Source organism: Eretmochelys imbricata, chromosome 14 (genome assembly GCF_965152235.1).
Source record: "Eretmochelys imbricata isolate rEreImb1 chromosome 14, rEreImb1.hap1, whole genome shotgun sequence".
Classification (NCBI taxonomy): Eukaryota; Metazoa; Chordata; order Testudines; family Cheloniidae; genus Eretmochelys; species Eretmochelys imbricata.
This window is the reverse complement of record NC_135585.1, coordinates 39,381,029-39,407,728: the sequence shown is the minus strand read 5'-3', so window position 1 is coordinate 39,407,728 and position 26,700 is coordinate 39,381,029. Positions and strand designations below refer to the sequence as shown.

General features: G+C 44.8%; 1 protein-coding gene across 1 annotated transcript; it reads right to left on the bottom strand.

Annotated features, from left to right (window-relative positions):
- Positions 1–6,240: 6,240 nt before the first annotated feature.
- Positions 6,241–7,197, bottom strand: LOC144275161 (olfactory receptor 11A1-like). The gene has a single exon (XM_077834309.1). The coding sequence runs from the start codon at positions 7,195–7,197 to the stop codon at positions 6,241–6,243; it is 957 nt and encodes a 318-aa protein (XP_077690435.1).
- Positions 7,198–26,700: the final 19,503 nt, after the last annotated feature.

The window sequence follows — 26,700 nt, the reverse complement described above, 5'->3', positions numbered from 1 at the left end:
CTAACAGTGGCCACTGAATTTTGGGATTCTCCTGAGTTAGCCTAGACCATTTTTCCAGAAATTTACAGGAGTCTGGACCCTTCCTAAAATACATAAATTGAGCCAGCATTCCTTTAGGGAACTGTCCCGACTTAGACGTCTGGTTACCCATACAGGAGGACTTTACACACCAATCACACAAGAAGGAAAGTCGGGTTCGTCAGAGCGATGCCTGATGCAACACACAAAAGGAGCCCATAGGCCTCAGTCGCCTTTGCTTTCACACCAAGGGTTTTACCCAAGGCGCGGTGCAGCTGCGATTGTGCAGATTTCACTCACTCAGACCATGGGGACAGGAACCCTTTGGTCAGCTGATCCCCGGACGGAGATGGCGCTCAGACTTAAACACACCACAGGGAGGACGGATAGACACAGAGACAAGACAGTCCTCAGTCCGGACAAAACACAGAAATAATTACCTGACCAGATTCCTGATGTCAGAGCCCGGGATTCCTACCAGAACAGAGTGGGAACCAACGGGTTCGATGGTGTAGACTTCACTGTGGTCATGCACTCTTCTGTTTTGGCGGAGGACTGCTAGGGCCAAATGCCCAGCTGCCGGCTTGCCACGGCCATCCTAAGAACAGTCAGGAGTCACACAGCCCCAATGAAGACAGTCGCCATCTCAGTGGAACCTCCAAATTGTCGAAGTCAGATTCAGGACTCACATAAGTTGTCAGACCACTCTGTTTATTAGCAAAGCACTTTGCCAATGCACCCAGATATGTGAGTCCCTGCAAAAGCTCAAGCTAACTTATTTATACAGCTAAGCCAAAGCCAATTTAACATAAGAGACAAAAGGAATCAGAAACTGACAAATATACATACATATCTTATTTGCACACTGTTTACCAATCTCCTAGCTCCTTAATGTTTCTCTTACCGACAACTATATTTCAACAAAACCTTCAAGTAGCATTTCTTTAATGAATTATAATTTCAATATAATTCATTCTGCTTTCAACATGGTTACTTACAGACTGTGATCAGTTTGCCCCTTAACCTGCTCCTTGTTAAACTGAACTGATTGAACTCCTTGAGTCTTCCAATCCTTTAATCGTCCTCATGGCTATTCGCTGAACCCTTCTTGAATTGTGAATTGTGGGCACCACAACTGGACACAGGATTCCAGCAGTGGTCATACCAGTGCCAAATACAGAGGAAAAATAGCCTCTTTACTCTAGATTACCCTGTTTATATATCCAAGCATCACATTAACCCTTTGAGCCACAGGCTGGTTTTTTATCCACTCCAAAGTCCCTTAGTTCAGGGTTCCTGCCCAAAGGTCCCCTGGGGGTTCGAGAAGGGCGTCTGAACCTGACTACACTGGTTCATGCAGTGTCGTAGCTGAAAGCTTGTCTCTCTCACCAATGAAAGTTGGTCCAATAAGAGATATTACCTCACCCACCCTGTATCTCTAATACGCTGCTTCATGCATTTCTCCTAAGGGGCTTTTCCTTTTGAGCATTAGACGACTGAGGTCAGTCTACGGCTAACATGAGGGAGTGCTTGCAGAATTTAACCCTTATCTACCCATACCACAGCCACCCAAAGTAACTGTGCGTATCAGCAGGACTTGGACCTGGGCCTGTAAGGTTAACGGGTAAGTAATATCCCCACACTGCAACCTGGCAGTGCCTGTAGCTGACTCATTCCCTGTGGCCCATAATCTGCAGTGGTTGTACGCCACCGTAAATTCCATCCTGCGTGATCGGACTGAAAGTGCTCTTAGCTCCTTGACCCTATATTCACCTATGGGGTTCACCAAGAAGTGTCCAGGCAACAGTGTGGATCCCAGCCAGCTGCCATGACGGCCCTGCTTCTCTGTGTCTGAAGTCCTGTTACTGACCTCGACTCTGACTTGGATTCTGACTCCTGATCGACCCCTGGAAACACAACTGGGATGCTGATACCTGGTTTTGACCCTCGTCCCAATTCCTGATTCTGTCTCCAGCTCTGATCCTCAGCTTGACTCTTGACCCTAATACTAACTCTGACCCCTGGCTTCAGTTCCGGGATCTCCAGCTCCTAACACTTGTCCTACCTACCTTTGCCCAGCATCCTGACACAGACGATGTATCATAAAAGTGAATACAGATACTTCCCACGTTCTTCACAGAAGGCAAATTTTAAATTGCTGATGCTTAATTACTCAAGCACTTTAATATCCTGGTTTAGAAGGTGATATATAAATGCAAAGCAGCAGCAGTTTGGAATTGGGTGCTCACCTCTATTCATAGGACAGCTCACACTTGAGTTGATGAACTCATTTCTCAGGGTTTGAGTTTGACAAGGTGGGTGAGGTAATACCTTTTATTGGACCAACTTCTGCTGGCGAGAGACATGTTTTCAACTACAGAGAGCTCTTCAGGGTTTGGCAGACAGGACTCCGGTCCCACTGAGGTTCTTGTCTTTCATCATTCTGCAGAAATGGGACTTTCTCAGTAAAGAGACCTGCAGTTATCTGAAGGGATGAGCTGGTGCCTGTGATCTACCTTTGGACAATGGGCTTCTCCTTCGATTTTATAAGTGTAAATGCTCTCTCATATTTGTATTCTTTCTTGATGCTTTTCAATACAGTCCCACTTCAACCTTTCTCCCACTTGGTTCATTCTGTGTCTCCAAAGCGTTGTAGCTAACAATGCCCACTGTGAGTTGCAATTATACAAGTCCCACTGTACATCATGTTTTAGTCGAATGATCCTTTGTGGAAAATATTTTAGATCATGGACAAACACCAGCTTACATTTTTGGGAGATGCCTGTCCAAGGTGATGGCCAGTTATCATGTACTTGCACCGCCCCGAATTAGTATTCAAGAGATGCTGCCATCTAATGGGCATTTTTGAAAATAGCAGCCCATATCTCACTCTTACAACATGCTGCCACCTAGTGGCCATTTTACCGTATAACTTTCCCATTATTGACAGGTTTCAGAGTAACAGCCATGTTAGTCCGTATCCGCAGAAAGAAAAGGAGTACTTGTGGCACCTTAGAGACTAACCAATTTATTTGAGCATAAGCTTTCGTGAGCTACAGCTCACTTCATCCGATGCATTCAGTGGAAAACACAGTGGGGAGATTTATATACATCTTCTACACTTTCCACAGTATGCATCCGATGAAGTGAGCTGTAGCTCACAAAAGCTTATGCTCAAATAAATTGGTTAGTCTCTAAGGTGCCACAAGTCCTCCTTTTCTTTTTGCGAATACAGACTAACACAGCTGTTACTCTGAAACCTGTCATTATGTGGACAGAGTTGGCATTGGGCTTTGTTGCAAAGATAGGTTCCTGGGTTAGTGTTTTTAGTGTGTGGTGTGTGGTTGCTGGTGAGTATTTGCTTCAGGTTGCGGGGCTGTCTGTAAGCGAGGACTGGTATGTCTCCCAAGATCTGTGAAAGTGAGGGATCATTTTTCAGGATAGGTTATAAATCTTTGACGATGCACTGGAGAGATTTTAGTTGGGGGCTGAAAGTGACAGCTAGTGGCGTTCTGTTATTTTCTTTGTTGGGCCTGTCCTGTAGTAGGTGACTTCTGGGTACTCTTCTGGCTCTGTCAATCTGTTTTTTCACTTCAGCAGGTGGGTATTGTAGTTTTAAGAATGCTTGATGGAGATCTTGTAGGTGTTTGTCTCTGTCTGAGGGATTGGAGCAAATGCAGTTGCATCTTAGAGCTTGGCTGTAGACAATGGATCATGTGGTGAGCCATCAGGGGCTCGTTCACCTGCACATCTACCAATGTGATATATGCCATCATGTGCCAGCAATGCCCTGTACATTGGCCAAACCGGACAGTCTCTACGCAAAAGAATAAATGGACAGAAATCTGACATCAGGAATCATAACATTCAAAAACTGGTAGGTGAACACTTCAACCTCTGTGGCCACTCAGTAAAAGATCTAAGGGTGGCAATTTTGCAACAGAAAAGCTTCAAAAACAGACTCCAGCGAGAAACTGCTGAGCTTGAATTAATATGCAAACTAGATACCATTAACTTGGGTTTGAATAGAGACTGGGAGTGGCTGGATCATTACACATATTGAATCTATTTCCCCATGTTAAGTAGCCTCACACCTTCTTGTCAACTGTCTGAATGGGCCATCTTGATGATCACTACAGAAGTTTTTTTCTCCTGCTAATAATAGCTCATCTTAACTAATTAGCCTCTCATAGTTTGTATGGTAACTTCCAACTTATATATATATATATATATATATATATATATATACACACACACATACATACAGATATCTTACTATATGCTCCATTCTATGCATCCAATGAAGTGAGCTGTAGCTCACGAAAGCTTATGCTCTAATAAATTATTTAGTCTCTAAGGTGCCACCAGTACTCCTGTTCTTTTTCCCATTATTGTATTGGCTACTGAACTCTATTGGTCACTAGACAGTATTTCTGATACCCCCACCAGCCCCATTTCCTTTACTCTGCTGCCATCTAGTGATGATTTCCCAGCATGACAGCCTGTTGTTCTCTCCTCTAGTGGATTCTTCTCTTTATAGCTCCTCTTTCCCGTTCTTGACTCTCATGTCACGTGGTGGCCGTTATTTAATATAACAGCCCATAACTCACTCCATAACATCTGCTACTATCCACTTTCACTATGCAGCACAGAGGTCCTCTTCTATTCAGTGCTCTCTACTCGACACTTACACAACGTTATACAGCTTCACCTCCCTTTCCATTGGTCATTTGGCAACATAACTTCTCCTTTCTTGCCCTTCCACTTTGGCTGCTGTTCATTGGGCAGCACAGCTGCACCTGTCCTCTCTGCCCTCTTGTGGCCCTAGACAGCATAATTGCATCTCTCCTCATTTCTTACCTACTGCTAGGTGTGTGCTGTTTCAAACTATAGCCACTGGGAACAAAATCATACAAAAAATGATTGCAACATTAGTGGCTACAAGAGCACATACAGTGGCAGCAGCTCTCAAAGGCTTAGCCGGGGTTTCCCATCCATCCAATGCCTTTCTGTTGATGTGGGCTCTGTGTCCAATGGAAATGCATAGATTGAAGCTACCATGACAGATTCCCAGTGGCTCTCCAGGCTGAGATTCTCAGAGGCGTGTAAGGTGAGATGCATCCATCTCCCATTTCAAAGGGATTTGGGTGACTAAATCTGTTATGTCCCTTGTGAAATCCCTTCCACAGAGTCGGAGCCCTACAATTCTCACTGGTGCCCAGCTCCCCGACCTCTGGCCAAGCCCTGACGTGATCCCAGTGCCTGAGCCAGCACTGCCGTGTTTGGCATCACAGAAGTTCTGCCCGTTGGTAGGTGGTCGCCGCTTCCTCTCACCATAAGTTGCCCCTGAGGAAAGAGCCCTGCGTGGAGCACAGCTGTCTGTGGTACCTGGGGCTGACTAGACACTGTGCCCTCAGAACTAGCCCTCTCGGACATTGTGGTTTTTGCAGTTAGTTTTGGGGATGTTCATTGTAACAAGTCCCCTCCCTTTGAACTGCTCTGTGCAGCTGGTGGAAGCAGAGCAGCTGGTGCCCTGCAGGGTCATGAGCAGAGTCCCTCGTCAGTGACCATTTGACAGACCCAACCCCAGGAACGGCCTCAGTTCTACGGGTGCCCTGGCAAACCCCCATCTGGGCCTGGACAGTCCCAGTGCACCTGGCGTGTGAGTCTACCTCTTTGTTTGCCCAACTTCCCTGCCTCCAAGGGCCCAGTATGCCTGGAGCTGTTGCTTTCCCGGAGCTGGTCACAGCCGGGTGTAGCCCAGATAAGAGCTATAACGCTGTTCCTGGTGAAGTGTCCAGAGGTCACTGCTGGGGCCTGGTTGTTTGCCTCTGGCCTCTGTGAGTTCAGTGAAGATGGTTGGTTTGCAGAGGGTTATGATGGTAATAAGCACAATTTCAGGGGTGGCAGATTTCGCAGGTTTACGTTCCCATCTCTGCTGCACAAGGAGTTACTATTTTCATTGTCCAAACATTTATTTTGATCAAGAATGGCTTTTTTAAACATCTAAACAATTGGTTAAAATTTTGTCTCCATTCTGCCTAGTGCCCATAACTCCATGATGGGAACATGGTTATGGCCACCTCCCTTCCTGGTCCTTCCACTGAGATGGACAACACTGAGTGCTGAGATTTTCACTAGGACTTTTCAACTTTATTTTAATGGGGGATGATTGCTTAAATCACCCAGACAGCCTGATGTTTTCAAAGCTAAATTATTATCTCAGAGTCTCTGCACGTTTTTGCAAAAGCTGCATTTACTGAATGCTTTCCTCAAAGCTTCCTTGACCTCTCTGTTTCTCAGGCTGTAGACGAGGGGGTTTACCAGGGGAGGCAGGACCGTGTAGCAAAGAGAGAGCACTTTGTTTAGGTCTCTCAGTGTATCATGTTTCGGTAGCATGTACACAATCATTAGGGTTCCATAGAAAATTGTCACCACAATGAGGTGAGAGGAGCAGGTGGAAAAGGCCTTTTGCCTCCCGGTGGTGGAAGGGATTCTCAGGATGCTGGCAATGATACACATGTAGGATGTCAGGGTTAGTAGGAATGGAGGCAGGGTGAATACACAGGATAGTATGAAATCCCCCAATATGACCAGGTGTGTGTCACTGCATGAGAGTTCCATAAATGGGATGACATCACAATAGAAATGGTCCATTTCATTCGGGCCACAGAATATTAACTGTGATAGGAATAAGACAAAGATGGTAAGAGCCAAAAAACCATTTAACCAGGAGCCAGCAGCCAATTTGAAGGAAAACCTAATATTCATAAGAGTTGAATAGTGCAGGGGTTTACATATCGCTAAATACCGATCATAAGACATCACTGCTAGGAGATAGCATTCTGTAGCCACCAGAGAACCAAAGAAATACAGTTGTAAGATGCAGCCACTGACTGAGATGGTTTTGTCCCCAGTCAGGAGACTGGCCAGCATCCGGGGCATGATGACTGAAGTGTAGCAGGTCTCTACACAGGACAAATTCCCCAGGAAGAAGTACATGGGGCTGTGAAGATGCTGGTCAGCCACAACGAGCACCACAATGAGGGTGTTCCCAACCACGGTTGCCATGTAGATCACTAGGAAAATTAGGAAGAGAAGAATTTGCAGGTCAGGGAGATCCCCGAATCCCAGGAGGAAGAATTCTGTGATGGCTGTTTGGTTTCTGCAGTCTGCCATTGGTTGAGTCTAGGAACAATAAATCTGTGTGACTGAATTGGAAGGACACAGAGTTAAAAGTTAATCAAATCTCGTGAATTAATTCCATAAATATTCAGAAACTCCCTCCCTCTCCTGGTTACAGGCTGAAATTTTAAGGCTAAGTTTAGATTTCAGAGCAAAGTGCCAGGAAACTGAGTCCGAGGACAGAAATTTGCTCTGATGGGGAAGAGGGTGTTCGACATGTATACCAGTGATTACTATAACAGCCCATTTATCTGGTAGCCACATACTGATATGACAGATCAGATCATTTCTCTGTCTACCATATCCTATCTAGTGATATACCAGAGCTTAACAATGATGCTTAAATGCTGTATTTCACTTCTGGCAATGGCCAGAATCATGCCACGTCTTAGGAGTCAAAATCAAACATCAACTAAAATCTTGGACTGAGATTTTTCAATGTGGTCTAGAGTTCTTAGGCACCGTCCTGCTGTTAGATTTCTTTCTATTAATTCTAACAATATATCCTGGTATATTCAGCATTTCAATGCCCTGTAGGAGAAGGAATAATTTTCACCCCCTCACAAGAGATCAGTTCATGCCATAAATTATGAAGTGGAGTAAATTCTCCCCTAGTGCCTGTGGTGGTGATGGTAACGTGGTGAGGGACTGGCAGTGCCTTTTCTGTTTCCCAACATTAGCTATGTAGCAGTAATAAAATACAGCTCTTTGGAGGGTGGATCTTAGGAAGGTGCAAAACCAGGCTGATGTGCAACCCTAACTTGGGAATGACCCTCCCCACTCCATAATGAGTGTGGGATGATAATACAGGAACAGGAAAGGCACTGGGTGAAAAAAGATGCTGTCCCTAAACTCAGAGTCTAGAAACAATCTGGCATGTGTGATCCGGGCTAGTAAGACTCTATCACCACTCGCCACCCCATTGAAAAGTCATGGAAGACGGGAGACATTCCAGAAGACTGGAAAAGGGCAAATATAGTACCCATCTTTAAAAAGGGAAATAAGGACAACCCAGGGAATTACAGACCAGTCAGCTTAATTTCTGTAACTGGAAACATAATGGAGCAAATAATTAAGCAATCAGTTTGCAAACACCTAGAAGATAATGAGGTGATAAGTAACAGTCAGCATGGATTTGTCAAGAACAAATCATGTCAAACCAACCTGATAGTTTTCTTTGACAGGGTAACAAGCCTTGTGGATGGCGGGAAGCAGTAGATGTGGTATATCTTGACTTTAGTAAGGCTTTTGATACTGTCTCTCATGACCTTCTCATAAACAAACTAGGCAAATACAACCTAGATGGAGCTACTATAATGTGGGTGCATAACTGGTTGGAAAACCATTCCCAGAGAGTAGTTATCAGTGGTTCACAGTCATGCTGGAAGGGCATCATGAGTGGGGTCCCACAGGGATCGGTTTTGGGTCGGGTTCTGTTCAATATCTTCATCAATTATTTAGATAATGGAATAGAGACTAGACTTATAAAGTTTGCAGACAATACCAAGCTGGGAAGGGTTGTGAGTGTTTTGGAGGATAGGATTAAAATTCAAAATAATCTGGACAAACTGGAGAAATGGTCTGAAGTAAATAGGATGAAATTCAATAAGGACAAATGCAAAGTACTCCACTTGGGAAGGAACAATCAGTTGCACACATACAAAATGGAAAATGACTGCAGAAGGAAGGAGTACTGCGGAAAGGGATCTGGGGGTCATAGTGGATCACAAGCTAAATATGAGTCAACAGTGTAACACTGTTGCAAAAAAAGCAAATATAATTATGGGATGTATTAGCAGCTGTGTTGTAGGCAAGACATGAGAAGTAATTCTTCCACTCCTGGGCACCACATTTCAGGAAAGATGTGGACAAATTGGAGAAAGTCCAGAGAAGAGTAACAAATATGATTAAAGGTCAAAACCTGGGTTTGACCCACATCCTAATCCTGACTCTGTCTTTGGCTCTGACCCTCGGCTTAACTCTGACTCTGACTTTTGCTTGACCCTCAGCTTGACCCTGATACTGGCTCTGACTCCTGGCTTCAGTTCTGGGATCCCAAGCTCCTGCCACTACTCCTGCCTACCTTTGCCAAGGATTCTGGAAGTTTTCCTGGACCACCCCTTATACTTGTAGAAGGCCAGCCCTGTGGGACATGGAGGCAGTGGGTCACCCCCTACCCAGCATGTTCCAAGGGGCACTAAACACGCCTGAACAGGTTGGCAGCCCTCAGACAGAACTTCCCATGGTGCGAACACAAGTGGGGCAGCTTTGACCAACACTCTGTGGAGTAGTTAGGTTACATCCTGTCTCCAAGGGCCTCAAAATGGACCCCAGGAAGGTGAACGTTGTTCGGACCTGGGCAGCACCCCTGGAACATCAAGGTGCTGCAGTGCTTCCTTGGGTTTGCTAATTTTTATAGGCACTTCATGCCTGGGTTTTCGGACCAGATAGCCCCATTTACAGTGCTCCTCCGCAAACACACCTCCTTCACCTACTCTCCGGAGGCTCAACAGGTGTTCGACCAGCTCAAGATGGCCTTCACCAGTGCTCCAGTCCTGATCCATCCTGACCCAATGCGGGCCTTTGTCAGTGAGACTGATGCATCTAATGTTTCAATTGGGACCATACTTCCCCAAGAATCAGGCCCCCAATAGCACCTGCTCCCTTGTGCTTATTATTCTCGGAAACTCGCACCCAGCAGAACAAAATTATGAGATTTTAGATACGGAGCTTCTAGCAATCAAAGCCACCTTTGGGGAATGGCACCACCACCTTGAAGGTGCCCGACACCCAATACAGGTATACACAGATCATAAAATCTTGGACTATCTCCGCAGGGCAAAGGCGCTGAACCAAAGACAGCTTCAATGGGCCCTGTTGTTCACACACTTTTATTTTACCATTACCTATCACCAGAACAAGGCAGCCAATGCTCTGTCCTGAAGAGGGGAATAGCTCCCTGACCATAGCCAGCTGAAGTGCACCCTCAAGCCCTATAATTTCCTGGATGCTTTATTCCCAAGACCACTTCCTCCTTTAGTTAGTAAGACGGCACCCCTCAGCACCTTCAGACACCCTTTCTAGACTCTATGTGGTTATTACTGTGGATTTGATAATCAAGCTTCCCTTATCTGCGAAGCATACCATCATCCTCCTAGAAGAGCCTGTCTGGGCAGCACCCCTAAAAGAGATGATGTAAGGCCTAGTGGGTCTATAGGACTACCAGGCAACAAACAACCCCACATTTCTACCTGTAATTTGATTATTCCTTGCAACACACAATCTGCAGTGGTTTAACACCAGGGGAAGTTCCGCCTCATGTGATCTGACTGACTGGTCTTAGCTATCCCTGATTGGCTCCTTGACCCTATATAAAGCGATGGGGTGTAAAAGGAAGTGTCTAGGGTCTGGTTGAAGAAAGGCTGTTTCAGTGGTGACTGTGGGGTGCTGGCTTGGTGGCTGGTTGGGCAGAGTGAGATGGATGAGAGAAATGAAACTGAAACCAGGCTAGACCATGAGTATAGTGAAAGCACTGACAAAGACTGGATGCAAGCAAGGAAAAAGAAAAGGGGAGATTCTCTGCACCCAGAAGAAGAACCAGCAAATAGGAGGGCAGGAAAGGGAAATGGGGAGAAATTACCTAACAGTAAAATCCGTAGATAAGGACATAAAGATAGGGGATATCAACCCCCTGAGAATGGCAGAGGGGATCAAAAAAGTGCTGGAGATAGAGCAAGAGCTAAGATGGTACCTGCTGGAGACTCATTAGTGGAATGTAAAAACAAAGACCAAGTAGGGACACTCCTTAAGACAAAGGTGCTAGGTAAAATAAAAATAAGTTGTCAGCTACCCAAATTCCTCACAGAAACAAGATGGGTAGTGTCTTGGGTGCCAAATGAAATTTCAGGAAAGAAAGCAAGGAATAGGTGGAGATAAGGTGATAAGTGCTAAGAGGCTAATTAGCAGAAGAGGCAGTGATAGCAAGTGCTTGACAGCTGTGCTGGTCACACTTTAAGGGAGGGATGTGACCAGATAGTCCAGAATATCAGAGTAACTTTAGGGTATCAAAGTCCTATAGTCCTCTTTCTGTGAGATGCTACAGCGGCCAGAGATATGGTCATGTTGCAAATAATTCCAATGGGAAAATACAGCGCAGTAAGTGTGGAGGTGACCATTCATAGGATGACTGTGAGGAAGGGACAGAACAAAAATGTTGCAACTGTGGAGGAAAATACAGCTTAGAATATGCAAGCTGTACTGAGGGGAGCAAGCTAGAGAAATACAAAAAACCCAAGTTATTAATAACATGTCCTATGCAGAAGCTGTTAGGAGATACCTAAAAGAGAACCTGATGTGAGGAAAGGCAATAGCCTGCAACAAATTAATGGGAGGGAATGAGTAACGTTGGGATGAAAAGAGATTCATTGCAGTAATGGTTTATGTAATCAATTGTAGTTCTCAAACAGGAAAGAAAACAGAAAATGAAAATTATAATTAAAGCTGCAGGCTAGGAACCTGTCAGTGAAACAACTTCATACTTTCCTAAGTGAAACTACTATGGACGGTTAGAAACAGGGGTTACTATTTTCAGCTTGAATAGCACATGGGCAGGAATTAAAGACCAATATTTTTGATTTGAAAACAAAGCCTGATATAATATGCATACAAGACTTGGCTAATAGAAAAATGAGACTATAAAATCCCAGGATATGGTCTATATGGACATGATAGAGAAATGGAAAAGGTGGGGACGCATACCCTTTCACTAAGGAGAACCTGAAGTACCTTGAAGTAGAGATTAGAAAGCTAAATATCAAGGATAATGCTATTGAGATACCAATACAAAACGATTATGCATCTCTAAGACTTTATAATGTTTATAGCCCATGCAGGAAACTAGAGGCTATGAACCTGAAAGAATTCATTGCAAGTGTCACATGCCCACTCATTGTCTGTGGTGATCTGAATAGTCACAACCGATTGCGGGGAAGTAAGAAAAACATGGAAAATGTTCAGAGCAAATCTTTGAAGAGAATAATTTAGCAATAAGTGATGGAGCACCTACCAGGTTCAGTACAGCTGATGGAAGCTTCTCATGTCTGGATCTGGGACCATAGGGAGTGAATGCAGCTGTGAAATTGACAGAGGGGTGGGAATGGCTAGTGACCACGTCCTGACATTAATTACATCTCAAGGAAAAGAATATCCTCACTTGGAATCTTAAAAAAGCAAACTGGAAAAATCTTTGGAAAGAGAAGTGAGCAATATGTGAGTAAGTAATGTATCTGTGAAGATATTGAGGAATTCTGTAGTAATATTAATAAAGGAATCATAAAGACAGCCAGCCTAGCTATTCCTAGGATGCCAACACTGCCTGAAGATAGGAGAAGTGTACCATGGTGGAACAGGGAATATGAAATGGTAATTAGGGAAAGGAATAAGGCATATAAGACAGCAAAAAAATCCTTAAATAAAGGACTTAATGAAATATAAAAAAGTAAGGTAGTTTCACAAAGGGCTATAAAAAGGGCAAAAAGAGAGAGCTGTACACCATTACATGGGAAAGTAAGTAAAAATACCAATACAGCAAAGATTATATATAAACAAACTAGGGAAATGAATGGAATAAAGAGTAAGAGTCATGTAACACCAAGTCTTCCAGTTGCGGGGCATGGAGTAATAAGCTCTAACAAAAGAAAAGCAGAAACTCTGGCCACCATGTTTCAAAAAGTTAGTAATGATGAATATCAGAGGATACAAATTAGGGAGAAGAAAAGATCATTAAGGATAATTATGAGATGAAGAGGTGGGATGGGAGAAGGATGTGGATATTTTAAATGTAAACTTTAGTGTGGCTTAGGTAAAACCATGGAAAGTAAAATAAGGGAGAGAACAGTAGCACACCTAGAAAGAAGAAGGTTTATAGATAAAACACAAAGTGGGCTCCAGTAAGGTGGGAGTGTGATTGACCACGTTGTCAGGATAGAGACAGAAGCACAAAAAAGCATGAGAATCATAGAATTAATTATACTAATATTTCTGGGCATAGAAAAAGCCTACAATGTGTTATGGAGAGAGGAACTACTTCATAATGTGGCCTCAATGGGTAACATAGGAAGAATGTACAGATGGATAAGGAACTTCTTAGGCAAAAGAACTGTACAAGTCCAATTAGGGAAAGCTTTCTCCAACGTATAGTAAATTGCAAGTGAAACTCCACAGAGCAGTGTAGTTACGCCAGCCCTCTTTAACATCATGATAAATGATTGCCCTGAAGAGGTGAGGATAGGAATAGGGATCATGTTTGCTGACTGTGCCATACGGATCAAAAGGAGAAACCTTGAAAGTGCCACCAAAAGAATGATGATGAACTTAAGGGAAGTGCAGAATGGGGAAAGAGGTGGGGCTTCAAATTCTCATAGACAAAACTAAGGGAATGATCCTCACAACATGGAAAAGCCAAAAAGATGTAAAATTATAGCTATATGACCAATAAATAAATATACTGAAATTACAAATTCTTAGGTGTGATATTTGATAACAAGCTCACTTGGAGGGACCATACTGAAAATATTAGATAAGTGCAAAAGTCAAATACCTTTGGAACATCCTGGGGCGTGGATATGAAAATGGTGGCAATGCTATACAGAGCACTAATTAGACCAGTTATTGAGTATGGATGCCCGGCCTTTGGATCAGCAATGAATACAAATCCAAACTAGATTATATCCACACACACGCATTGCATATCAAGTGGTGACTTCATTACTGTATCTCTGTACTACAGATATATGCATTTCCATCAGCTGCTGCTAACTCTTAGAACGAAGCTCCCAGACTCAACCTTTTTGGGCCAAAGTACGAGGTAACAGTGAAGATAGCACTAAGCTAACCGTTTCAGACAAAAACTCAACATTCCCCATGTAAATAGGGTACAGAAATGGATAGCTGATCTTCATGAAAAGAAGGGATTGAAAGAGACCAAAGTGTATAGCTATGGGAAAATAGTCTATCATTAGAAAATCACCCCGGTCGGGAAAGACGTGGAATTATATAATGAAATCAATAAAAGAATGATAGACAAGATGTCACAATTATATTGATTTGCTATAAGTGGGGACACTATTGACAAATACGTACAGAGGGTTCCAAAGAGGAAGAACAGAGTCTCACTCGGACTCAAGAAAGCTGTATGGCTAACTTTGTATCCATCTTTCTGGCTGAGATACACAGGGATTATGCTAGCTCTAAATCGTGCTTTAGATGTGTGTCCAGCTGCTGTGGCCACCCTGTCTGACTCCTTATCAGGGCTGCAGCAGGCAACTCACAGCGGTGAGTCTGACAGCAGAAATGATTTTCTTAATGATAAATTACTGCTAACAGCCAGACTGGTGGAACTGGATATAACCAACGTAATCGCATGGATCCTGGTGCAGACAGGGATAGCAGGCAACGAATTGGCTGGCAAAAAGTGTTATTAATCACAGACAAGTTGACCTCGGGATCCCCTTCAGCAAACTGAAATTTAAACATCTAATCAAAAGTGAGCTAAGGAAGGAATGGCAATAACTGTAGGCAAATGAAATGAAGGGGAAAAAATTCCTGATTCTGCCTCCGGCTCTGACCCTTGGCTTGACTCTTGACCCTGATACTGACTCTGACCCCTGGCTTCAGTTCCGGGATCTCCAGCTCCTAACACTTGTCCTACCTACCTCTGCCCAGCAGCCTGACACAGACTATGTATCGTTAAAATGAATACAGATACTTCCCACGTTGTTCACAGAAAGTGAATCTTAAATTGCTCATGCTTAATTACTCAAGCACTTTAATATCCTGGTTTAGAAGGTGATATATAAATGCAAAGCAGCAGCAGTTTGGAATTGGGTGCTCACCTCTATTCATAGGACAGCTCACACTTGAGTTGATGAACTCATTTCTCAGGGTTTGAGTTTGACAAGGTGGGTGAGATAATACCTTTTATTGGACCAACTTCTGCTGGCAAGAGACATGTTTTCGACTATACAGAGCTCTTCAGGGTTTGGCAGACAGGACTCCGGTTCCACTGAGATTCTTGTCTTTCATCATTCTGCAGAAATGGGACTTTCTCAGTAAAGAGACCTGCAGTTATCTGAAGGGATGAGCTGGTGCCTGTGATCTACCTTTGGAAAATGGGCTTCCCCTTTGATTTAATAAGTGTAAATGTGCTCTCATATTTGTATTCTTTCTTCATGCTTTTCAATACAGTCCCACTTCAACCTTTCTCCCACTTGGTTCATTTTGAGACTCCAAAGCTTTGTAGCTAACAATGCCCATTGTGAGTTGCAATTATGCAAGTCCCACTGTACATCATGTTTTAGTCTAATGATCCTTTGTGGAAAATAGTTTAGATCATGGACAAACACCAGCTTACATTTTTGGGAGATGCCTGTCCAAGGTGATGGCCAGTTATCATGTACTTGCACCGCCCCGAATTAGTATTCAAGAGATACTGACATCTAATGGGCATTTTTGAAAATAGTGGCCCATGTCTCACTCTTACAACATGCTGCCACCTAGGAGCCATTTTACAGTATAACTTTCCCATTATTGTATTGGCTACTGAACTCTATTGGTCACTAGTCAGTATGTCTGATGCCCCCCCACCCCCGCCCCATTTCCTCTACTCTGCTGCCGTCTAGTGTCGATTTTCCAGCATGACAGCCTGTTGCTCTTCTCTCCTATAGTGGATTCTTCTCGCTATAGCTGCCTCTTTCCCATTCTTAAAAAGAAAAGGAGGACTTGTGGCACCTTAGAGACTAACAAATTTATTAGAGCATAAGCTTTCATGAGTTACATCTCGCTTCATCAGATGCATTGGGGAAAATATAGTGGGGAGATTTTATATACACAGAGAACATGAAACAATGGGTGTTACCATACAGACTGTAACAAGCGTGATCAGGTAAGGTGAGCTATTACCAGCGGGAGAGCGGAGGGGTGGAGGGGGAGCCTAATTGGAGTGATAATCAAGGTGGGCCATTTCCAGCCCTTTAAAAGAACAATAGGAAGGGAAATAAACATGGGGAAATAGTTTTACTTTGTGTAATGACACATCCACTCCCGGTCTTTATTCAAGCCTAAGTTAATTGTATCCAGTTTGCAAATTAATTCCAATTCAGCACTCTCTTGTTGGAGTCTGTTTTTGACGTTTTTTTGTTAAAGAATTGCAACTTTTAGGTCTGTAATCGAGTGGCCAAAGAAATTGAAGTGTTCTCCGACTGGTTTTTGAATGTTATAGTTCTTGACGTCTGATTTGTGTCCATTTATTCTTTTACGTAGAGACTGTCCAGTTTGTCCAATGTACATGACAGAGGGGCATTGCTGGCACTACAGTAGGGTCCTCCCCCCCGGCTCTCCTGCTGGTAATAGCTCACCTTTCCTGATCACCCATTGTTTCATGTTCTCTGTGTATATAAAATTTCCCCACTATATTTTCCACAGTATGCATCTGATGAAGTGAGCTGTAGCTCATGAAAGCTTATGCTCTAATAAATTGGTTAGTCTCTAAGGTGCCACAAGTCCTCCTTTTCTTTTTATGGATAGAGACTAACACGGCTGCTACTCTGAAATCTGTTGCCCATTCTTGACTCTCAGGTCACCTGGTGGCCATTATTTAATATAACAGCCCATAACTCACTCCATAATATCTGCTACTATCCACCGTTCATTACGCAGCACAGAGGTCCTCTTCTCTTCAGTGCTCTCTACTCAACACTTACACACCATTATACCGCTTCACCTCCCTTTCCATTGGTCATTTGGCAACATAACTTCTCCTTTCTTGCCCTTCCACTTTGGCTGCTGTTCAGTGGGCAGCATGGCTACACCTGTCCCAATCCTCTGCCCTGTAGTGGCCCTAGACAGCATAATCACATCTCTCTTCATTTCTTACCTACTGCTAGGTGTGAGCAGTTCCAAACTGTAGCTACTGGGAACAAAATTGTTCAAAAAATTATTGCAATATTAGTGGCTACAAGAGCACATACAATGGCAGCAGCTCTCAAAGGTTTAGCAGGGGTTTCCCATCCATCCAATGCCTTTCTGTTGATGTGGGTTCTGTTTCCAATGGAAATGCATAGATTGAAGCTACCATGACAGAATCCCAGTGGCTCTCCAGGCTGAGATTCTCAGAGACGTTTAAGGGAGATAAGCATCCATCTCCCATTTAAAAGAGATTTGGGTGACTAGCTCCGTCAGGTCCCTTGGGAAATCCTTTCCACAGAGTTCGAACCCTACAATTCTCACTGGTGCCCAGTTCTCCTGCTTCTGGCCAAGCCCTGACGTGCTCCCAGTGAATGAGCCAGCAGTGCCGTGTTTGGCATTGCAGGAGTTCTGCCCGTTGGTAGGTGGCAGTTACTTACTCTCACCATCAGTTGCCTCATCCCCTGAGGAGAGGGCCCTGCATGGAGCAGAGCTGTCTGTGGTACCTGGGGCTAACTAGACACCGTGCCCTCAGAACTAGCCCTCTCGGACATTGTGCTTGTTACAGTTAGTTTTGGGGACACTCATTGTAACAGGTGTCCTCCCTTTGAACTGCTCTGTGCAGCTGGTGGAAGCAGAGCAGCTGGTGCCCTGCAGGGTCATGAGCAGAGTCCCTCGTCAGTGACCGTTTGACAGACCCGACCCCCGGAATGGCCTCAGTTCTATGTGTGCCCTGGCAAACCCCCAGCTGGGTCTCGGCAATCCCAGTGGACCTGGTATGTGAGCCTACCTCTGTTTGCCCAACCTCCCTGCATCCAAGAGCCTGGAGCTGTTGCTTTTCTGGAGGTGGTCACAGCCGGGTGTAGCCCAGAAAATAGCTATAAAACTGTTCCTGGTGAAGTATCCAGAGGTCACTGCTGGGGCCTGGTTGTTTGCATCCGACCTGTGTAAGTGCAGTGGAGGTGGATGGTTTGCAGAGGGCTATGATGGTACCAAGCACAATTTCAGGGGTGGCAGATTTCCCAGGCTTATGTCCCCATCTCTGCTGTACCATGAGTTACTATTTTTATTGTCTAAACATTTATTTTGATCAAGAATGTCTTTTTTACAGATCTAAAAAATTGGTAAAAATTTTGTCTCCATTCTGCCTAGTGACCAGTTAATAACTCCATGATAGGAAAATGGTTATGGCCACCTCCCTCCAAGGTCCTTACACTAAAATGGACATCACTGAGTGCTGAGATTTTCACTGAGACTTTTCAATTTAATTTTAATGGGGGCTGATTGCTGAAATCAGCCGGACAGCTTTGAAAACCTCAGGCTACATTCTTATCTCGGAGTCTCTGCACATTTTTGTGAAAGCCACATTTACTGACTGCTTTGCTCAAGGCTTCCTTGACCTCTCTGTTTCTCAGGCTGTAGATGAAGGGGTTTAACAGGGGAGTCAGGTTCTTAAAAGAAGAATTTTAATTGAAGAAAAAGTAAAAGAATCACCTCTGTAAAATCAGGATGGGAAATACCTTACAGGGTAATGAGATTCAAAACATAGAGAATCCCTCTAGGCAAAACCTTAAGTTACAAAAAGACGCAAAAACAGGAATATATATTCCATTCAGCACAACTTATTTTATCAGCCATTTAAACAAAACAGAATCTAATGCATATCTAGCTAGATTGCTTACTAAGTTCTAAGACTCCATTCCTGTTCTGTTCCCAGCAAAAGCATCATACGGACAGAGAGAACCTTTGTTTCTCCCCCCTTCAGCTTTGAAAGTATCTTGTCTCCTCATTGGTCATTTTGGTCAGGTGCCAGCGAGGTTATCCTAGCTTCTTAACCCTTTACAGGTGAAAGGTTTTTCCTCTGGCCAGGAGGGATTTTAATGGTGTTTACCCTTCCCTTTATATTTATGACACCCCCCCCCCCAAATCACAGATAGGGTGAAACGCTGGCTGTGATTTCTTCCTGGAGCTCTAAGAGAAAACAGAGTTAATAAGACACATGCACCTCTAAATATACTACCAAGTATATAAAGACTAACAATATTTTCCACATCTCAAGGACGATTTTAACCAGTTGATTCTGGGAAACTTTCAAGGGAGAGTGCATCAGCCACTTTGTTAGGAGCTCCTGAGATGTGTTGGATGTCGAAATTAAAATCTTGGAGAGCTAAACTCCACCGAAGAAGTTTTTTGTTATTTCCCGTGGCGGTATGAAGCCACTGTAGCGCAGCATGGTTGGTTTGCAGGTGGAAACGCCATCCCCGAACATATGGGCATAGCTTTTCCAGAGCGTAGACAATGGAGTAACATTCTTTTTCACTGACTGACCAGTGGCTTTCCCTCTCAGACAGCTTCTTGCTGAGAAACACGACAGGGTGGAATTCTTGATCCGCTCCTTCCTGCATTAAAACTGCTCCCACACCACGCTCGGACACATCTGTGGTTACTAGGAACGGTTTGTCAAAGTCTGGGGCCCTTAGCACAGGGTCAGACATGAGTGCTGCTTTAAGCTGGTTAAAGGCCTTCTGACACTCTTTGGTCCACTGAACGGCAACTGACTGTTTCTTTTTGGTTAGGTCTGTCAGTGGGGCAGCGATTTGGCTGTATTGCGGTACAAATCGCCTGTAATATCCGGCCAAACCTAAGAAGGATTGGACCTGTTTCTTTGGCTTTGGGACAGGCCACTTTTGGATAGCATCCACTTTGGCCTGTAAGGGGCTGATAGTTCCTTGACCCACCTGGTGTCCACGGTAAGTCACTCTGTTTAGGCCTATTTGACACTTCTTAGCCTTAACAGTTAGTCCTGCCTCCCTTATGCGCTCAAAGACTTTTTGTAGATGTTCCAGGTGTTCTGCCCAGGAATCCGAAAATATGGCCACATCGTCAAGGTAGGCGACTGCATATTCTCCTAATCCCGCTAGGAGACCATCTACAAGTCTCTGGAAGGTGGCAGGTGCATTCCGCAGCCCGAAAGGGAGTACATTGAATTCATACAGACCGATGTGTGGTGAAGGCTGACCTTTCCTTGGTGGATTCATCTAGCGGTACCTGCCAGTACCCCTTGGTTAACTCCAAGTTAGAGCTGAACTGGGCCCGTCCCAGTTTCTCTAATAGTTCATCTGTGCGTGGCATGGGATAGTTGTCTGGGTGAGTTACAGCATTTAGCTCATGGTAGTCCATGCAAAAACGTATCTCCCCATCTGGTTTGGGAACTAGAACCACTGGAGATGCCCAGGCACTGCCAGAGGGGCAGATTACACCCATCTGTAACATATCCTGGATCTTCCGTTCTATAGCAGTTTTAGCTTGAGGAGACACCTGGTAAGGTTGGACTTTAATTGGGTGAGCATTGCCTGTGTCAATGGAGTGGTATACCCGTTCAGCCAGTCCTGGGGTGGCTGAGAACGTTGGCGCGTAGCTAGTGCACAGCTCCTGGATCTGCTGTCACTTCATATGCCCAAGGGTTATGGAGAGGTTCACCTCTTCCACGCCACCAGCACTTTTCCCTTCATAGTGGACACCTTCAGGCCACTCAGCGTCATCTTCTCCCTGGGCTCTAAACTGACAAACCTTTAATTCTCTGGAATAAAAGGGCTTTAGAGAATTAATATGGTACACCAAGTAGGCTTTCAGTTGGAGGTGGGGAATGCAATGAGATAATTAACAGCTCCCAGGCACTCCTGGACCATGAATGGCCCTTCCCACAACTCTTCCATTTTATGGGCCTGGAGCACCTTTAAAACCATGACCTGGTCTCCTACTTTGAAGGAACGCTCTCTGGCATGTTTATCATACCAGGCTTTTTGCTCTTTTTGAGCATCCTTTAGGTTTTCTTTAGCAAGGGCTAAAGAGGTTCGGAGGGTGTTTTGTAGGTTGGTTACAAAGTCCAGAATGTTTGTTCCTGGAGAAGGTGTAAACCCCTCCCATTGCTGCTTCACCAACTGTAATGGCCCCTTAACCTCGCAGCCATATACAAGTTCAAATGGTGAAAACCATAAACTGGGATGTGGTACAGCTCTGTGGACAAAGAGCAACTGCTGCAACACTAGGTCCCAATCATTGGAGAACTCATTTATGAATTTACGTATCATGGCCCCCAAAGTCCCATTAAATTTCTCCACCAGGCCATTTGTTTGATGATGGTAAGGGGTGGCAACCAAGTCATTCACCCCATCAGCTTCCCAAAGGCTTTCCATAGTTCCTCCGAGGAAATTAGTTCCTGCATCTGTGAGGATGTCAGAGGGCCAATCTACCCTGGCAAAAATGTCTGCTAGTGCCTGGCACACACTTTTAGCCCTGGTGTTGCTTAGAGCTACTGCTTCCAGCCATCGGGTGGCAAAATCCATGAAAGTCAGTATGTACTGCTTTCCTCTGGGTGTCTTTTTCAGAAAAGGACCCAGAATATCCACAGCTACTCGCTGAAATGGAACTTCAATGATGGGGAGTGGCTGGAGAGGGGCTTTGACCTGGTCTTGGGGTTTTCCCACTCTTTGGCATACTTCACAAGACCGGACATAGGTAGAAACATCCTTGCCCATTCCCTCCCAGTGGAATGACCTCCCCAACCAGTCTTTGGTTCTGTTCACCCCAGCATGGCCACTACGGTGATCGTGGGCAAAGCTCAAGAGCTTGACCCAGTACTTAGTTGGAACTACCAACTGTCTCTGAGGATGCCAATCTTCCTGGTGTCCACCAGAAAGAGTTTCCTTGTATAAAAGTCCTCTTTCTACAACAAACCTGGATTGATTAGAAGAGCTGAGAGGTGGTGGGTTGCTCCGTGCCGCCGTCCAAGCTCTCTGGAGGCTTTCATCTGCTTCCTGTTCGGTCTGGAACTGTTCCCTTGATGCTGGAGACATCAGTTCCTCATTGGATTGTGGACCTAGGCTTGGTCCCTCTGGAAGCAGTGTAGGGGATGGGGCTGTTTCTGTTGACTGTGAACCGCTCTCCACTGGTGCACTATGTTGGGGTTCAGGCTCTGGCTGACCCTCTGGTGGGTTATCAGCTGCTGCCGGTTCAGGTTTGGTGGGGCCCTCTGGTGTTGGGTTTGCAAGTACTGGATTCAGTGCTGGCAATGGGTCTGGTGCTGGTTGTTCCACCGGTTCCGGTTCTGGGACTGGATCCACTACTGCTGTTGCAGTCATTGGCCTGGGGTCCGGGTCCATCACCTCTGACCAGGTCCTGATAGAAGTTTTAGGAACAGAGCTAGGCGTGACGGCTTGTTTAGCCTGGCTGCGGGTGTTAGAATATAGATATTCAGGCCTGTCTGCAAAGGCCTGTACCTTAAGAATTTAGGTGTATTCTTATCACTTGGCTGGTTAGAGGTATAAAAGAAAGAATCAAAATCACTGTCTGCCAGTGTAAGTTCTTTCTCTTACTGTGACAGTCTGAGGCCCTGTTCTTAGGCTAAGGCCTTTGGCTAAGCGACAGAGGCAGCCATAAGCTGGGAAGCGACCGGTCACATCCTCACATTCCAAACTAGTCACATTGAAAGAAGGTGCTATTGGGCTGTTAGGAATACAATCCTGTCCTGACAGTGCCTATCACCTCCAGAGAAAGGGAAATGCCTAGAAGATGTAAAAGGAAATTTAGGTTGATAGTTTTCTGTCTGGTAAGAACTCACTTATCAATAGACACAGCTGGGAAACTCTTATGTCTTTATAGATGTAGTTGTGAAATCCGCACTTCTGTATTGTTTTGTCATTATAGTTCCCACTTTGCTATTGTTTATTGGCATGGTCTCTGTCTGGTTCTGTGATTGTTTCTGTCTGCTGTATAATTAATTTTGCTGGGTATAAATTAATTAAGGTGGTGGGATATAATTGGTTAGCTAATCATGTTACAATATGTTAGGATTGGTTAGTTAAATTTCAGTAGAATAATTGGTTAAGATATAGCTAAGAATATTACTATATAAATTAGGGGCAAACAGGAAGTAAGTTGGGATTCGAAAATAAGGAAAAAGGAACTTGGATTTAAGCTTGCTGGAAGTTAACCCCAATAAACATCGAATTGTTTGCACCTTCGGACTTCGGGTATTGTTGCTCTCTGTTCATGTGAGAAGGACCAGGGAAGTGGGAGAGTGAAGGAATAAGCTCTCTAACAGTGAGTGACCATTCCCACCCTCTTGGCTAGCTTCACATGATTGGCCAAGTCTTCCCCCAACAGCATGGGGATGGGATAATCATCATAGACTGCAAAAGTCCACATTCCTGACCAGCCCTTGTACTGGACAGGCAACTTGGCTGTAGGCATATTGAAAGAGTTGGACCTGAAGGGTTGAATCGTCACTTGGATCTCTGGGTTGATTAATCTGGGGACCACTAAGGAAGCCTGAATAGCTGACACTTGTGCTCTGGTGTCCCTCCATGCGGTGACCTTCTTCCCGCCCACACTCAAAGTTTCCCTCCGCTCCAAAGGTATCTGGGAGGTATCTGGGCCTGAGGACCTCTGGGGTGATTCCGGTGCAATGAACTGTAATCTGTTGGGGTTCTTGGGGCAGTTGCCCTTCACATGCCCCGGCTAGTTACATTTAAAACATCGTCCAGCTGACGGATCACTGGGGCGAGGCGGTTTGCTGGAGAACGGTGTGGCGGGATGATAAAGTGTCTGGAGAGTTCCTTGGGGGATAGGTGGGGCCTTGGGCTGCCCCCGGTAGTAGGGTGTGGTCTGAGATTTTCCCTTCTGGTCTCCGCTCCAACTGCGACCAGTTTTTTTCTTTTCTGCCACCTCCACCCATTTGGCTCCAATCTCCCTCGCCTTGATTACAGTTGTGGGCTTCCCATCTAGGATGTATCTTTCTATTTCCTCAGGAACACCCTCTAAGAACTGCTCCATTTGCATTAGGAAGGGCAAATCTTCTGGAGCTTTAACACTTGCTCCCAATATCCAGGCATCCCAATGTTTCATAGAATCATAGAATCATAGAATCATAGAATATCAGGGTTGGAAGGGACCCCTGAAGGTCATCTAGTCCAACCCCCTGCTCGAAGCAGGACCAATTCCCAGTTAAATCATCCCAGCCAGGGCTTTGTCAAGCCTGACCTTAAAAACTTCCAAGGAAGGAGATTCCACCACCTCCCTAGGCAACGCATTCCAGTGTTTCACCACCCTCTTAGTGAAAAAGTTTTTCCTAATATCCAATCTAAACCTCCCCCACTGCAACTTGAAGCCATTACTCCTCGTTCTGTCATCTGCTACCATTGAGAACAGTCTAGAGCCATCCTCTTTGGAACCCCCTTTCAGGTAGTTGAAAGCAGCTATCAAATCCCCCCTCATTCTTCTCTTCTGCAGGCTAAACAATCCCAGCTCCCTCAGCCTCTCCTCATAAGTCATGTGTTCTAGACCCCTAATCATTTTTGTTGCCCTTCGCTGGACTCTCTCCAATTTATCCACATCCTTCTTGTAGTGTGGGGCCCAAAACTGGACACAGTACTCCAGATGAGGCCTCACCAATGTCGAATAGAGGGGGACGATCACGTCCCTCGATCTGCTCGCTATGCCCCTACGTATACATCCCAAAATGCCATTGGCCTTCTTGGCAACAAGGGCACACTGCTGACTCATATCCAGCTTCTCGTCCACTGTCACCCCTAGGTCCTTTTCCGCAGAACTGCTGCCTAGCCATTCGGTCCCTAGTCTGTAGCGGTGCATTGGATTCTTCCGTCCTAAGTGCAGGACCCTGCACTTATCCTTATTGAACCTCATCAGATTTCTTTTGGCCCAATCCTCCAATTTGTCTAGGTCCTTCTGTATCCTATCCCTCCCCTCCAGCGTATCTACCACTCCTCCCAGTTTAGTATCGTCCGCAAATTTGCTGAGAGTGCAATCCACACCATCCTCCAGATCATTTATGAAGATATTGAACAAAACCGGCCCCAGGACCGACCCCTGGGGCACTCCACTTGACACCGGCTGCCAACTAGACATGGAGCCATTGATCACTACCCGTTGAGCCCGACAATCTAGCCAGCTTTCTACCCACCCTATAGTGCATTCATCCAGCCCATACTTCCTTAACTTGCTGACAAGAATACTGTGGGAGACCGTGTCAAAAGCTTTGCTAAAGTCAAGAAACAATACATCCACTGCTTTCCCTTCATCCACAGAACCAGTAATCTCATGATAAAAGGCGATTAGATTAGTCAGGCATGACCTTCCCTTGGTGAATCCATGCTGGCTGTTCCTGATCACTTTCCTTTCATGCAAGTACTTCAAGATTGATTCTTTGAGGATCTGCTCCATGATTTTTCCAGGGACTGAGGTGAGGCTGACTGGCCTGTAGTTCCCAGGATCCTCCTTCTTCCCTTTTTTAAAGATTGGCACTACATTAGCCTTTCACAATGTGGTAGGCATGTCGGGTAAATGACACGTCTGGTTTCCACCTTAGGGCTCCTAACTGCTGATGGGAATGCTCAGGAGTTAGCCCCATTCTGACTCTCACCTTGGTTTTAAACAGTTCATATTTGTTCATCTGTTCCTTAGGCATTTCAGCCGCCACCTCAGCTAAGGGTCCACTGAGCTGCAGCTTCAGCTCTACCATGTATTGGTCTGTAGAGATGCTGTACCCAAGGTAGGCCCTTTCGAAGTTTTCTAAGAAGGCCTCGGTATCATCGCCTGCCTTGTAGGAGGGGAACTTCTTGGGATGTGAAGCGGTACCTGGGGAAGGATTGCTATTCTGCTGAGCCTTTTACTTTTCCATCTCCAGTGCATGCTTCCTCTCTTTTTCCTTTTCCTCCATTTCTTTTTCCCTTGCCTCCATAACTCTCTGTGGGTAGCTCCCTTTCCTCCTCAGCATGCTTCCATTCTTTTTCCTTTGTCTCCACAGCTCTCCTGTGGGCAGCCTCTTGGGCTTTTTCCTTTTCCTCCATTTCTTTTTCCTTTGCCTCCATAGCTCTCCTGTGGGCAGCCTCTTTGACTGTTTCTGTTTTGCGCTCTGTCATGTTTGCCTCTCTGTTTTTAACTAACTTTACACCTGAGAGTTAGAAATAAAACAAACAAAAAACTTGGCTTGTAAAATTTTGCTGTACTGTAACTGGATACCTATGTTCTCTGATAGTGATTGTCAGCCTACAGAAAAATCCTTAAAAAAACCCCTAACACCTTTGTTTCCAGGCAAATAGACAGAAAACCCCTCTAGTTGCTCTTAGGTAAAAAAAAAAAAACTTCTTCAGGTCTGTGAAGAATTGTGAATTTCCCTGCAGGAGGTTAACTACCCTGCCTTTAGGTAGAGAAAACTTCAGCTCACAAAAGACAATTCCCTTTTGTCTCTGCTCTGGCCCCCAAGCAGAGACAAAAATACTCTAACTGCTTTTAGCTGAAAACCTGCTTTCCAGCAGCCCAAAGGAAAATTTCCTTTTTAAAATCTGTGCTTCTTGTTCAAAAAATCTCAAATTGATCTCAAAATGATTTCAAGTTAATCCCACCACTCTATCACCATGTCAAGGTTCCTTCCCTACTCTGAACTCTAGGGTACAGATGTGGGGACTTGCATGAAAAAAACCCTAAGCTTATTTTTACCAGCTTAGGTTAAAACTTCCC